This window comes from Pteropus alecto, unplaced genomic scaffold (assembly GCF_000325575.1).
Source record: "Pteropus alecto unplaced genomic scaffold, ASM32557v1 scaffold152, whole genome shotgun sequence".
Taxonomy (NCBI): Eukaryota; Metazoa; Chordata; class Mammalia; order Chiroptera; family Pteropodidae; genus Pteropus; species Pteropus alecto.
Window position 1 is genome coordinate 12,086,230 of NW_006432227.1, and position 12,643 is coordinate 12,098,872.

General features: G+C 44.9%; 1 protein-coding gene and 1 pseudogene across 1 annotated transcript in view; both read right to left on the reverse strand.

The window, feature by feature from the left end:
- The window catches only part of TRIO (trio Rho guanine nucleotide exchange factor), a gene marked incomplete at its 5' end in the record, with an annotated part of 308,650 nt that overhangs the window by 84,809 nt on the left and 211,198 nt on the right, over positions 1 to 12,643 (reverse strand). The window contains 6 exons of the mRNA XM_025043545.1: positions 650 to 749; positions 1,299 to 1,441; positions 4,576 to 4,677; positions 6,595 to 6,785; positions 8,501 to 8,612; positions 10,813 to 10,905. Of these exons, the coding sequence (XP_024899313.1) occupies positions 650 to 749; positions 1,299 to 1,441; positions 4,576 to 4,677; positions 6,595 to 6,785; positions 8,501 to 8,612; positions 10,813 to 10,905 (741 nt within the window). The remainder of the gene's footprint in view (positions 1 to 649; positions 750 to 1,298; positions 1,442 to 4,575; positions 4,678 to 6,594; positions 6,786 to 8,500; positions 8,613 to 10,812; positions 10,906 to 12,643) is intronic.
- On the reverse strand, positions 12,250 to 12,368 carry LOC112475854 (annotated as a pseudogene).

Below are 12,643 nucleotides of genomic sequence, written 5' to 3' on the forward strand. Positions count from 1 at the left end.
CAGCAGGAACAGAAGACCTGCTCGATGTGACTGTCCCTCAATGGCTTTTGCAGAGGACTTTGGTCACCTGCATACCATGGAAGCCCAGGATTCCAGCTTCTCCTGTCAATGTATTCTGTAGGTTTTTGGATTCCATAGAGAGAGAATCATGGGATACTCCAGGCCATCTTTACAGAAGGTGAGCCTACGCAGACTGGATACAAGTCAGATCTATCTTCCTAGCCAGCACTGGTGAGGCCCACACCAGGGTGCACTTCCTGTGCTCAAGAAGGCACCTCGGGCCAGGCCGGGCCCCTGTTTCCATCAGAGCAGAACAGGGCTCTGTGCAAGATTTCAGTGAAAAACAACAGGTTCTTCTGCTTAAAATAAAAAAACTTAAACACAGTGCCACAGACACTGTGACAGAAAACCAGGACACAGCGCTGGGAAGGGCCAGTGATTTTTTCTGAATCCTCAGGGTTAAAGTGTTCTAACCCAGACACCCCAAAGTCCTCGTCCCTGGCACCTGGTCCTGGCATGACTCTCAGCACATAGCAGCTGTTTGAAAATGTTAATGACGACTGTCATTTATAGATAAAAAGAGGCTACTTCATACCAGACCACAGACAAGCTACACGCACATCCCCAGCGAGGGGTGGTGACGACTTACCTTATCACTGTCCAGTGTGTTCTGTGATGTCCGGGAGGCGATTGAAATTGTGTCGGGCTGGCTGCTGCCATCGCCTTGGCTATCCAGGTCTTCTCCATCCCTGGGGACGCAAAGAGACTTTCAATTCCTGACACTGCTGGATTTGTTTTCCGAGACCGGTAAAGATCGTCCATCAGTGTTGCAGAAATAACAGACGCGTTTAAAGAGGTGGAAGTCAGGGTTGTGCTTGCTGCTGCGGCCGTGGTGCTGATGGTGACTGATCACGCTTTACTGAGTATGGGCTCTTTGCCGGGTGCTGGGCGCAGGGGCTAACACAGATCACTCCACTTAATTCACACAATAATAAAATACAGTTGACATGACTTTTTCCACTTCAGAAGCGAGAAACAAAAAAGTCCAGATGCTATCACTCACGCGTCCAAGGCCAGGGAAGGTGAGAGGGGCTTGCACGTAGCCCTTCATTCACTCTCGAGCTGAGGCAGGTTCTTAACAAAGCAATCTCATTACTAAGAACGCTGTTACATGTAAACTGTATTTTATAAAAACGTGTTCCTCAAACTATGTGAGAAACAGGAGTTTTGAAAAGCGGGAAGCTGACATGCCTTTCCCCTACTACACAGCACACTTTCAAACAGTCGCGGGCACTCACCTCCTCCCCTTCTGCCTGGTGGCGGGGGCCGTTTTGGGGAGGTGAATGGGCTCCTTCAGGGCGCCTTTCAGGTGGATGGTCCTCTCCTGGATCACTTCTCTGATGTGCTTGATCCAGTCCTGCTTGTTTTCTATACTGGAAGCCTGACGAGGTGTGAGAATCCGTCAGGACACCGGAGGGCCCTTTCCAGATCCTGCACTAACCACACTCAGCTCTCTCACATTCCTGGAGTTTCCCCTTCTAAAAATAACTTTTCATCAGAAAAGCAACCACATCCTGTGTTTAATCTGCCACCAAATAAATGACTCTAGTTTTGAATATTTTTTATCATAGAAACTATTTTTATTTTATAGCATTTATGTTATTCTAGATTTCTGAATATTCTAAGAAGCATTCCCCAGTTCCAAGAACTTTTAAGCAGCTCTGGAAAAATATAAAAACACAGCCACCCCTAAACCAAAGCTTCTTTGAGGCTATTTAGGCCAAGAGTCATGGTCAGTGGCTAGTGAAGTGTCAACGGAAGCTGAGCCGATGCCCACAGGTCACGCTGCCTTGTCCACGGGTCCCACTGAACAAGAGCTGCAGCTGCGACATCTTCCCCCTGCACCCTCTCTCCCGCCAGCACTCTGTGAAGCTGGGTGTCCCTTCTCCTCCTGTGACCAACGAGGAACTGGGGCCTGGACACATTAGAAATGTGCCCAGGGTCACATGCCAGCGGATGAAGCTGGAATTTCTGGACTGCATGACAGAACCTATTCCACAAGCTCTGCATTTATCAACCTCTGGTTATACCGCCAGAATAAAGCAGTGCAACCTACAGCCAAAGACATGGGGTGGATTTACCTCAGCTCCATGACAACTGTGGAGAAAGGTTCTCTGACAATGACACACAGGCAGATACTCAACAAGCATTTGCTGAATGAACACATATGGCATCACTTTTTCCAGATTTTTTTCTTTCACTGTGCCTCAAAGGAGGTTTTATTTATTTATTTTTTAACATGTTCTGAGCCTTAGTAACAGTTTTTAATTTCCTTATGGCCAACATCAATCTCCTATGATATAAGCAAAATTCCCTGTCAATGATTAAAACAATCGTCAGTGGGATTGTAGATGAGCTCACGAAGGGAGGGAGCCCATCATGTTCTCATGGCGGACCTTGTTTTTGAAACTAGAAAGCCAAAGCCCATGTTGGGAAAGGAAGTGAAAATTGAGATCTCTCTAAATAAAATGTTTTATCTGGAAGCTGTGTCTTTACAGTTATTGAGGGGCAGTAATGGGGAAATAAAGGATAAATAAAGGATAAAAGGGGCCTCTTACTCCCATCCCAGGACCTGACGCCAGGAGAGCAATAAAACTGACTTCTTCTGGGTTAGGAGGCAGGTGATTAGGGAACAAGGGAGTTGATGCATGAAATAATTGTCTCAGGATGGAAAACTCTGAACTCTGTAGATCTACTGGAATTTAAATGCCCGGGACGAATGTCCTGGGGGTTAAACAAAGAGAAGTATCTGAGGAAGAACATTTGGCAGAGTTTAGAGACCACTGAGAAAAACTGTTAATATGGTCCAGAAATAAAGACAATTCTCATGACATAAAGCGTATCGATCATCACATTTATGGAGACTAATTCTCCCAGTAGTCTCATGCTGTTTAAGGAAGGATTTAAATCCTTCCTTGCAGACCGCAAAAGCAAAGAAAGGCTACAATTGTTTTACAACTACTAGGGCATCACCCTCACTGCCATGGCCATTACCATCACTGCTGTCACCATCATGACCATCACCACCACATCTCCACAGTCGCCACCACTCAAAAAGCTCCACCATGATCTCAACCATCACAACCACCTCTACCACCACTACCAGCTCCACCACAAAGCGCTCTCTGAAATGAATGAGGGCCTCACTTCCTTTATAGTCTCTCCTTGGAAGTCAGGAAAATGTTACTCGAAATTCCCTAGAACACATTCACCTGGTGAATTAAAATAAAGCCCACAGCAAGTCTTATTCTTCAGTCGCATCATGAGTATTTTATTATGTCCCACATGAAAGTAATTGTCTGGCAAAGTACCTGGCACTATTTCTTAGGTGTCCCCTTTGGCATCTGTCAGTGCAGCTGATCTGGATAAACACTTCATGTAAGTCGGAGGTTTTAAGGTCTTGAGTGTACTTTAAAATTTTATGCCTTAGAAAAGTTGTTATCTAATATGTAGCTATTGGTGCAATTTACATTTTACAGGGCTTTATGCCAGTACTGATGAGGACACGCTGGGTTGGTAATCAGATACTGCCAAACAATCCATTATTTCCAATTGAATAGAGACCTTAGAAACACAACGGCTTCGTGGTCAGCGGTCACTAAAGCACTAAAGTACAGACTCTACAAGAGTGACATGCCGCTGAATAACTCACAGTCGCTGCAAGTCCCATAGAGAGGTTAAAAGGAATGTAAGAGACAAAATCACTGACATGCAAGTTCACACACCAGAGTCCCATTAAGCTTTTGGCTCGGCTCCCAATATTCTACAAATCTTTGTCTAGATCTTCCCCCAAACATCCTGAAGTCGATTATGGTCTTTCCAGACAGCCCCAAAAGACAGTTTCATCTGTATTTTCTCAAGCACAGAAGAAGGGAAGTACCTAAGACACCCTCAGGGCACTCTGCCATTCCTGGGAGAGGGTGGTATAATCAAAACAGAGTTCAAATCACATATTCAAAGATACTTTCCTCCCTCAAAGACTATGTGCCTCAAAGCACCCTGTTTTTGAACATGTTAAATCATAACCCTGTACCTGATAATCACCTCCCCCTTCTTCCTCTGGCCCCAAACCAGAAAGCCAAGAGCCCAGGACCTCACGGAGACTTGGCTTGTTCAGCCCGGAAGCTGTCAAAGCCCCTCCTGAATCTATCAGACGCCCATTTTCCTTTGGAAAGCAAAGGTCAAGTGTGCAACGGGGTCTGTGGGTCCACACCTCTCTCCTCCTAGACCCTAACTTCCCGCATCTCTTATGGAATCAATTAATTCTTTTTAAGACTGAAAGAATGGAAGAAGTTTGAAGACCCTGCTCCATTTGATCTTTCAGTAGGCAAGCTAGAGTTTAGCTCAAGTTATTTCATCGCTAGAGTACCAAACTGAATTTATTCTGCCATTCTTCATTAGTGATCACTAATCCCAAAAGGAGCACATAAAATGATAGGAAAACCAGTATGTTTCAACAACACTGCCATGATAAACTTGTTACCCAGCATGTCCCCGAGCTTTACGCGGACGCACCTTAAGGACGATTTTATTATCTGAAGTTGGCGTCCTCCCCACCCACAGCGCGAATTTGCAAGGATCTCCTTCAACGTGTTCTGTGACACCCAACTCTGAGGTCTGGATAAAAAGACAATTATACAATTAGGTGACACTAAAATTCAGAGATCAAGACCATTTTTAGTGACTATGGTTCTAACAACACAGGTCTGTTCACGTTAACAGGTAATCCTTAGCCCTCATTTTAGTTAAAATGAGGAAATTTTGTTCTTAGGCTACACACGATCGGTTTCGTCTCTTTCATTTCCTCTGATGCAGGTCAACAAGCAAATCCACAGGAAGGAAAGCAAAATTATCTGAATACCCTATGACCTGGAAATCAAGAGCTGACTATTTTCAGCCTGATAAATACAAATCAGTCTGTTCTAGTTGCAAAACAGCTGCCACCTTGCGTTTTCAGCACTAATCAAGTAGCCCCCTTCACAGAGGCAAATGGTGTTTTAATCGCTTAGTTATTTTCCAGTTTGTTTATCGATAGCATTAACTTTTAGTATTTTGCCAACAGTTTTAAGAACTAAGAAACAAAATTTCGCCGTAATATGTGCAATTGTAAACATGCAGAACGCGGAAGAGTGTAGACGAAGGTCAACCTCGTCAGTCTCCCCTTCCCCCTAACGTGTTCTCCTCTCTCCGGCAAAGGAAGAAATTCATAATCTGTATCTCCAGAGGTGGCCTCTGAGGGAAACTTAACTTTTAAAAGACAAATTAAGTGAAGATATATCAGCTTCTAAAACAGACTGGTTTGGTCTCTAAGGATGCATTAAAGCCAGCTAGTGAAATTACTAGCCAGCAATGCTGCATTTTTTCTTTCCAGTTAGAATATGATCTAAAATGATGTAAGGTGGGCTGTGATCCAAAGGACAATCTCCAACAGGATATAAACTAGGGAAAACTGTAAGAAAACCATTAGTTTGAACTTGCAAATTCCAGATTATTATTAAGAAGATTTCTATACTTGGTAGTGCTTTATTACTTTGGGAATTTGATTAACATATGGATATCATAAAAAATGTAATGTATAAAATATAAATTGTCCAAATTCCAAACATCCATCAATATTTCTAAGCAGCAATCTGCCATACTTTGTGTAAAGAAACCAAATTCTATTGCATTTACTATTCTTTCTCTGATTTTTCCTTAGTTTTGCACAATCTTCCCCTGCCTGGCCCTGCCCGACAATTCTGTGTTGATAGTCCTCTGAGATATCACCCACTAAGGGAAGATGGGACTACAGAGGCCCCAGGAGACGACACCTGCCTAAGACTTTCCTGACAGTTGATAAGGCGGTTTTATAGAGACTGGTTGGGCGTGCCACTAGTGAAAAAAAGAAAGATAACAGGTAAGTTTCTCTTGCCAGAAAGCACACTGACAAGTTAAATAAGAATTCGAAAGCATCACATAGTGGTAAGCACAGAAGGGTAGCCATGTCTGGATAGGTGGGGTTGTGGATCTTTAAAACTCTTTTTGCTTATGTGAATTTTCTCTAGTAATCGTATTTTGCTATTGTAAGAAAACATAAATTTATTTTTCATAAATTTATTTTTAATAAAAAAAATCAAACCTCATCAGTAAGCACCTACGGTAAGGCCTCTCAAATCTATCCCAATGTTAGTAAATGGAAAATTAATTATAATGATATGAGAACTTAATCACAGTCTGATATGACCAATTCATATATTTATAAAGCTAGTTAAGGCACATGGGAGATAAATGATTTTAATTCACCTACAAAGTGTCTTCCTATCTGGCAGTTAAGAGTCTGGCATTTGGAGAGAGCAAGTGTTCTAAGCCTAAGGCAATGCAATCTCATGAGCGCCCTCTAGTGCACCCAAGGCGGTCAGAGAACTTGACACAAATCCCATTTTCAGGGAGGTGGGGAGGCTGAACTGATGGCAACATATGTTCATTTTTCTCTGCCTACAAAAAACCTGCAATTGTGTTACCTTTACACTTACAGTTCCGAACACCTATACTTACAAACAATTTGCTTTTATAAAGGTACTTGCTTCTCCCACTGGAATCTTTCACTTCTTTACTAAAGACTAAGGACATTTCAAAAAGGAAGAGATGCCGTTCTCGACCCTTTCGAATTAAGGTTTTTGGGTCCCACACTTGGAAGGATTCCTGCAGGATGAGTTCTCCCTGAGACTCAATGTTTTCATCAAACCCTGCAATATAAAAAAAGAAGGCACGATCAATTTAAAAGGAAAGGGAAAGTGATGCACGAGACAGGGCACTGTGCCTGCTGAAGCAGTTATAACACGCCCAGGAAACCTCGGCTCGGCTTCCCACCGGGGCGGGCCCTGGCTGCGCCCGCCGGCGCTGCGCACCTCCCGGAGGTGTCCACAGTTCCTCCTAAATCGCGACTTCGTGCATCTTTTCCCTTATTCAAAACAATTCAGCGATTCCTTGTGGCTCTGCTCTTTGGGTTCCGCCTTGTTGGGGTGGCATCCTGACCCTCTGCCATCTGGTTGAACCCCCTCCTTCCCTTCACCCACAGCACTCCATCTACAAACCTTCTCTGTCCACGCCGTTCCCTGCCTCCCCAGGCCCTGCCCCTTCCAGCCTGTGTCTTCATCCTCTGCTTCCTCAGCCTACAGTACGCTTCCCAGACTTTGCCACCTCTCTTCAAGGGCCTGGCTGCCCATCCCAGGTGAGTTCTCCCACCTCTGAATGCAAACTTCTTCAAGCAAATCACTCATCTCTGGCCCCTGGCTGGCTCTCACTGCTGCTCATCTCTTCACAAAGATGGCCCGTTGTGTGCACTTTAAGCTACAAGGGCACAAAGTGGAATCCTGGGCCGGGGCTGCTAGTTACCTCCCAACCCCCACTGTATCCTCTTCCCTAAGGTCAGAGGCTCTCCTCTCTTGGTGGCCACCCCAGTAAGCACTGCACTTCCCAGCCCCCTCCGCAGTTAGAGGCAGCCATGCACCCGCATGCCCACACGCCCACACAGGGAGCCACGGGTACACCTTCTGGTCCCACCCCTCTTCCCACGTCCTGCTAGAGGGAATGTGGACACGGTCTCTACACATCCTGAACCGAGCTGGCCAGACAACACCCAGGGAGTGGAGAGTGACCAGCGGGACAAGCGCATATGCAGGGCTGCTGCCAGCTCCGGATTTCGCACCAGAGAAAGAAAAAGCCCTTGTGCTTGGCTTCTGATTTTTGGGTCTCTATTACGAACAGCAGCACCTCGGCCCTAACTAGTGCACTGCTCCGTGCTTCCGAGGGCAATGACGCAGGCTGGCACAAGCACTCGGGGCAGGGCTACTTCTCGTAAATATTTCTGTGTAAACTGATAATAAGAGTTAAGCTCTGTAACACAGAAATGACTTTCTTAAACAGAGCAGTCATAGAAACTGTAACTGGGGCAATAATTTTTAGGCATATTTTACTGATTCTCTCTTTAATACGTTACACACCACATTCAACTCCATTAGCAGGTATGTGATACCTGCTGTGTTCAAGGCTCTAGCGAGTGATGCAAAGGACACAGAGATGGGGAAGCGACAAGCCCCTGTAAGGATTTTAGAAACTTGGGTGACTGATCTATCCTTCCTTCTACCCATCCACCTAACACGGAGGCCAGGTAACCGAAGCCAAGTGACACGGAGCGCTCCTGGTGCTCAGAGTACGGAGAGGCCGTTCTCCAGTTACAGGACAAACACGGGTGCTTAAAGAGGTACAAGTATTTCATGGGATCTAAAGGAAGCAATAAATCCAATTCTTGAAAAAAGACGTTCACATCCAGATTCTTAACTCCTTAACTAAACACTGATGCGTGAAGCCAGGATTTTCACGTGTGGGCAATCCATCCGCAACGGTGCGGCAGAAGGCGCAGTGAATGCTGGGGGCGTGGAGGGGGCGTGGGTGCCGTTACCTTCCAGCATGCTGAGGTGCATGGCGTCGTTGGCTCGCTTCGGCACGCTGAGCATCACCTCCAGGCCGTCTTTAATCTCCCCCTTCCCCTCCTCACAGCACGTGAGCAGCTCCTGCAGAAGACCGAGACCATGAACTAACCAGAGTCTGCAGAAACGAGTCTATGAAAATTCACGATTTGCAGGGTAAAAACAGGCCGTGGTCAGCTGCGCATAGGTTATCAGAGAAAACAAAATATTGCTTCTCTATCCAGCTCCAACGAGGACAGCTCCTCACATGAGAGTGGACCAGATGTAGTCATGGTTTAAGATGGAATTAGGGTGCATGTTAACTACCAACCCCCCAAAATGATAAACAAAAATATTTAAGGAGTAGAGCAGAGTGCAGTCAGCTATCGGTGGTGTCTGAAGGTCATGCCGGGGTCCAGCTATGACCGCTAAGCTCCCCATAGGACGCCGGCGGGATGGTGAACTCTTTGGTGCCATCAACACGATGCCACTTAACCTGGCACCGCCATGCGTGCAGCGGGAACAGCCACGCTACGGGAGCATCTGGTCACGTGCTTCTCGTCTAAGCGCCGATGTTCAGAACGTCCCCAACGGCCGCGCTGCACCTCCCCGGGCGTACCTACGTTTCACATCTCAAGGGAACACCTGCTATTACATGAATGACAGCCGGGCCAACACACTCAGATTCCGCTGGGCTCCAAGTTCCCTCCTTACCAGTGTAGTCATGATTATTTTAAATCAGCAACAGTGAAAACAGCCTTTGTGTCCCCGCATTCAACGAAAGAGGGACGGGACATTGCAGTCGGCTTTGGCCTCACCCTGGATGCTTGAAAGCGATGGAGCCGCCTGACAAGCACCTTTAGCGTGAACGTATAGCGTTTATTATTCTGAACAGCTTAGCAAAAAGTGCTTTCGAAATGCAATGTACGGGGACTAACTGCACTGGCAGAAAATCTTCCTCACTGTTCTCTAGAAGAACCCTCGGCAGCATCAAGGGAGATTTGTAAACCAAAGCACCGGACTAGATGTGAAGTCATGGAGAAAGAGAATTTTAGTGGAACCACATGCTAAAAACAAAATCCGCAGGTCTTAAGAACACCAGAAGATGCACTGCCTTTGCAGAATTAGAAAGCAAAGAGCGAATGCAAATATAAACTTAGCCTACTGACTTCTATTTCCTGTTTACAGCAGCCACATCTTTCTGCAGTGACGGCCATATGGCTGCTTAATGGGATTCTGACACGGAAGTGCGGAGAACGGGTCCAGCGAAAAGCTCTGTAATGGTTATTACCTCTTTCGCAAAAGAATGTAGACACTTCTTACTGTTTCTAGATTTTTCTTATCAACAAAAAGAGTAAGAAGAGTTTCAGGCCTTCATAACTCCACCTTCTGAATTTCTTTTATATCTAGAAAAATTATATCACCACCTCCAATTGCTGTGCTAGGACCCAACTGGTCCTAACTGGACATAAAATACTGTTACCGGGATGAATGGATGGTCTGCGCATCTAACGCTTACTAACGCTCACCAGCCAAGAACTGGCAGGGTCAAGTAAGTATCATCAGATGGAGGTTGTAAACTACCTGTCTTGTAGTCAAGAAAATGTGTATCAATTATGTATAATGCATTCTATGACAACTCTTGTCACAAATTCTACGTTTTCTTTACTATTCTTTCGTTAAGACTAATTGTTACTAGATTTTAACAAGTGTGATTTTAATTATGATCATTCATAAGCAAGACAAAGAAGAGGTCAGTCTGACTCAAATACTTATGACGTGTGTGAACAATCCTCTCCGTAAGGGTGTGTGCGAATCAGCTACACTGAAGGTGGCAGGCAGCAAGCGTCCTTGGGGCGAGTTCTTCTGAGATTCGGCCCCACTGAGTGCAGATGCAGAGCTAAGCGCGGACAGCAGGGAGCTGCGGACGGCAGGGAGTCAGTGACGACCTGGGCCCTCACCTCGGAGGCCAGTTCCCACCCCGCAGCCCGGCACTGGCTCAGTCAGCCTGCCACACTGGGGACAATGGTCTAAGACACTCAGGACTGTCAGCTTCTCTTCCCGGTCTCACTCTGTGTGAGGGACTAGGATCGGACGGCAATGTTTCGGTTTATAATCGATGAATACATTCTTATTTGCCTGCTGCACTGAGAAATCGGTTGGGGTGATGAACGGCCATGAATTAAAAAATAAAAATAGTGTGCTGGGTGTTATTTTAAGAATTCAGTGTACTTTACATAAAAGTAAATGTCAAAATACTAATGTACAAGCCAAACTTTGCAGGCTGAAGATGCTTCATACATACTTTCAAAAGGAGCTGATACTTCGTTATTCGCTGAACTGGTTTGATAAGGTAGGAAGAGATGGAATTGGCTAATCCATGCCGCTGCTGTATCTCCTGAATTAAAAAAAAAAAAATTGTACATATTTATAAGTAAAAACATCGCTGGGTAAGTTAGCATGAACTAAAAATTTACATTTATTCACCTCCATAATGATATGCACGTATCACTATTTTTCTGTAACTATAAAGCAGAAATCACTGTTGATTCTTTTAATGTGCTCAACATAAAAATAATCTCAGTCCAGTTATCACTTTGAACACAGAAGACGGGAGCGTTTACTCTGTCTGGTTTTCCCCCCTGCAGAGATCAAACAGGCAAAGCCACAACCCCCTACAGCTGTCCCCAGCGGACAGCACTGGTCACATGTGAGTCAGGGATGGGACTTGCCCTCTGACCCACCGCAGTCCTCCAAGCTTCGGCCACATGAGCCCGAGTCATAAACCGCATCCCTCCCCACTGCCTGACTCTACAAGAGGCTTCCTTCTTCCCCATGAACAAATTTACACACTATCAAGGAATTCTCCTCTATCTGCTGTCATTACTCCAGTATCTTCCAGCCCCGAATTTTCACACCAACCTACTGTATTTGCATTGTCTAATTCTTAGCATTCTTCTCATAAACTTTTCAAAACACAGTTATTTTCTGATATTCTGTGCTTCAGAATATCAGATTTAAAAACCACCACATTTTTGTGTTCTCCATCTGTTTGTCATTCAGATTAGGCTCACCAGGAAAAGCAGACTAGACCGTGATTCATGGGGTAGCACTTCCTGTGAGGTGCCGGCTGGAGGAATCACCAAATGACTTGTTACTCAAGCATCAAGCAGGTTGAATTAAAACCGTGACAATTCTTACTCTGGCTTCCGCTCATAAATACAGTTTTACAAGTTTCTTTTCAACTTGCAATTGTTTAAAAATGTGGGATTTGTGATTTAATGATGATACACATGTTCATCATTTAATATCACATCTAAATGATTTCTTTTCACATACGGTACAATGCACAGATCTTAAGCACCGGGCAATGAGTTCTGACCGATGCTAATACACTTGTAACCAACTTCCGAACCAGGAAACAGAAAATTTCTACCACGTCCGCTTCCAATCAGTTCCCCCACCCACTCACCCACCCACCGCCATCCAAAGGCAGCCCTGGTTCCAATTTCTATCACCAGAGATTGGTTTGGCACATTCTAGAAGTTCACATAAAAAGAATCGTACAGAATGTCTTTTTTTAACATCTAGCCTCTTTCAGGCCACATTTTGGAGATTAATCTATGTTATCCATGTATCGAGAGTTAATCCCCTCACACTACTGAGCAGTAATCCAGGTCGTGAATATGCCAAATGAATTTGAAAGATGTTACGTCTCTTTTTCTTTTTAAATTATTTTTTATGCCTACAGCACCTGGTCTTCCTAGGTGGTCTCCCATCCAAGTACTAAGCAGGCCCGACCCTGCTTAGCTTCTGAGATCAGACAAGACTGGGCTTGTTCAGGGTGGCATGGCCACAGACCATGGACCGTGGCTCCACTGGGGTGTGAACCCAGGACCTTCTGAGTGTAAAGCAGACGTGCTAACTGCTACACTATGGAACCACGTCCAAGATATTATGTCTTTTTAATACACCTTGGTTTAATAACATTTTCAGAAACACGTCTCCAATATTTCTAAATACCAATCCCACTATTTTTGTTGCCTTCCTTATTACAATCTCTTAGCACAGAGTCATACTAGTCAAAAATGGTGACAAGATCACAGTATTCTTATAAATTATCTGAAAAAAGGCTT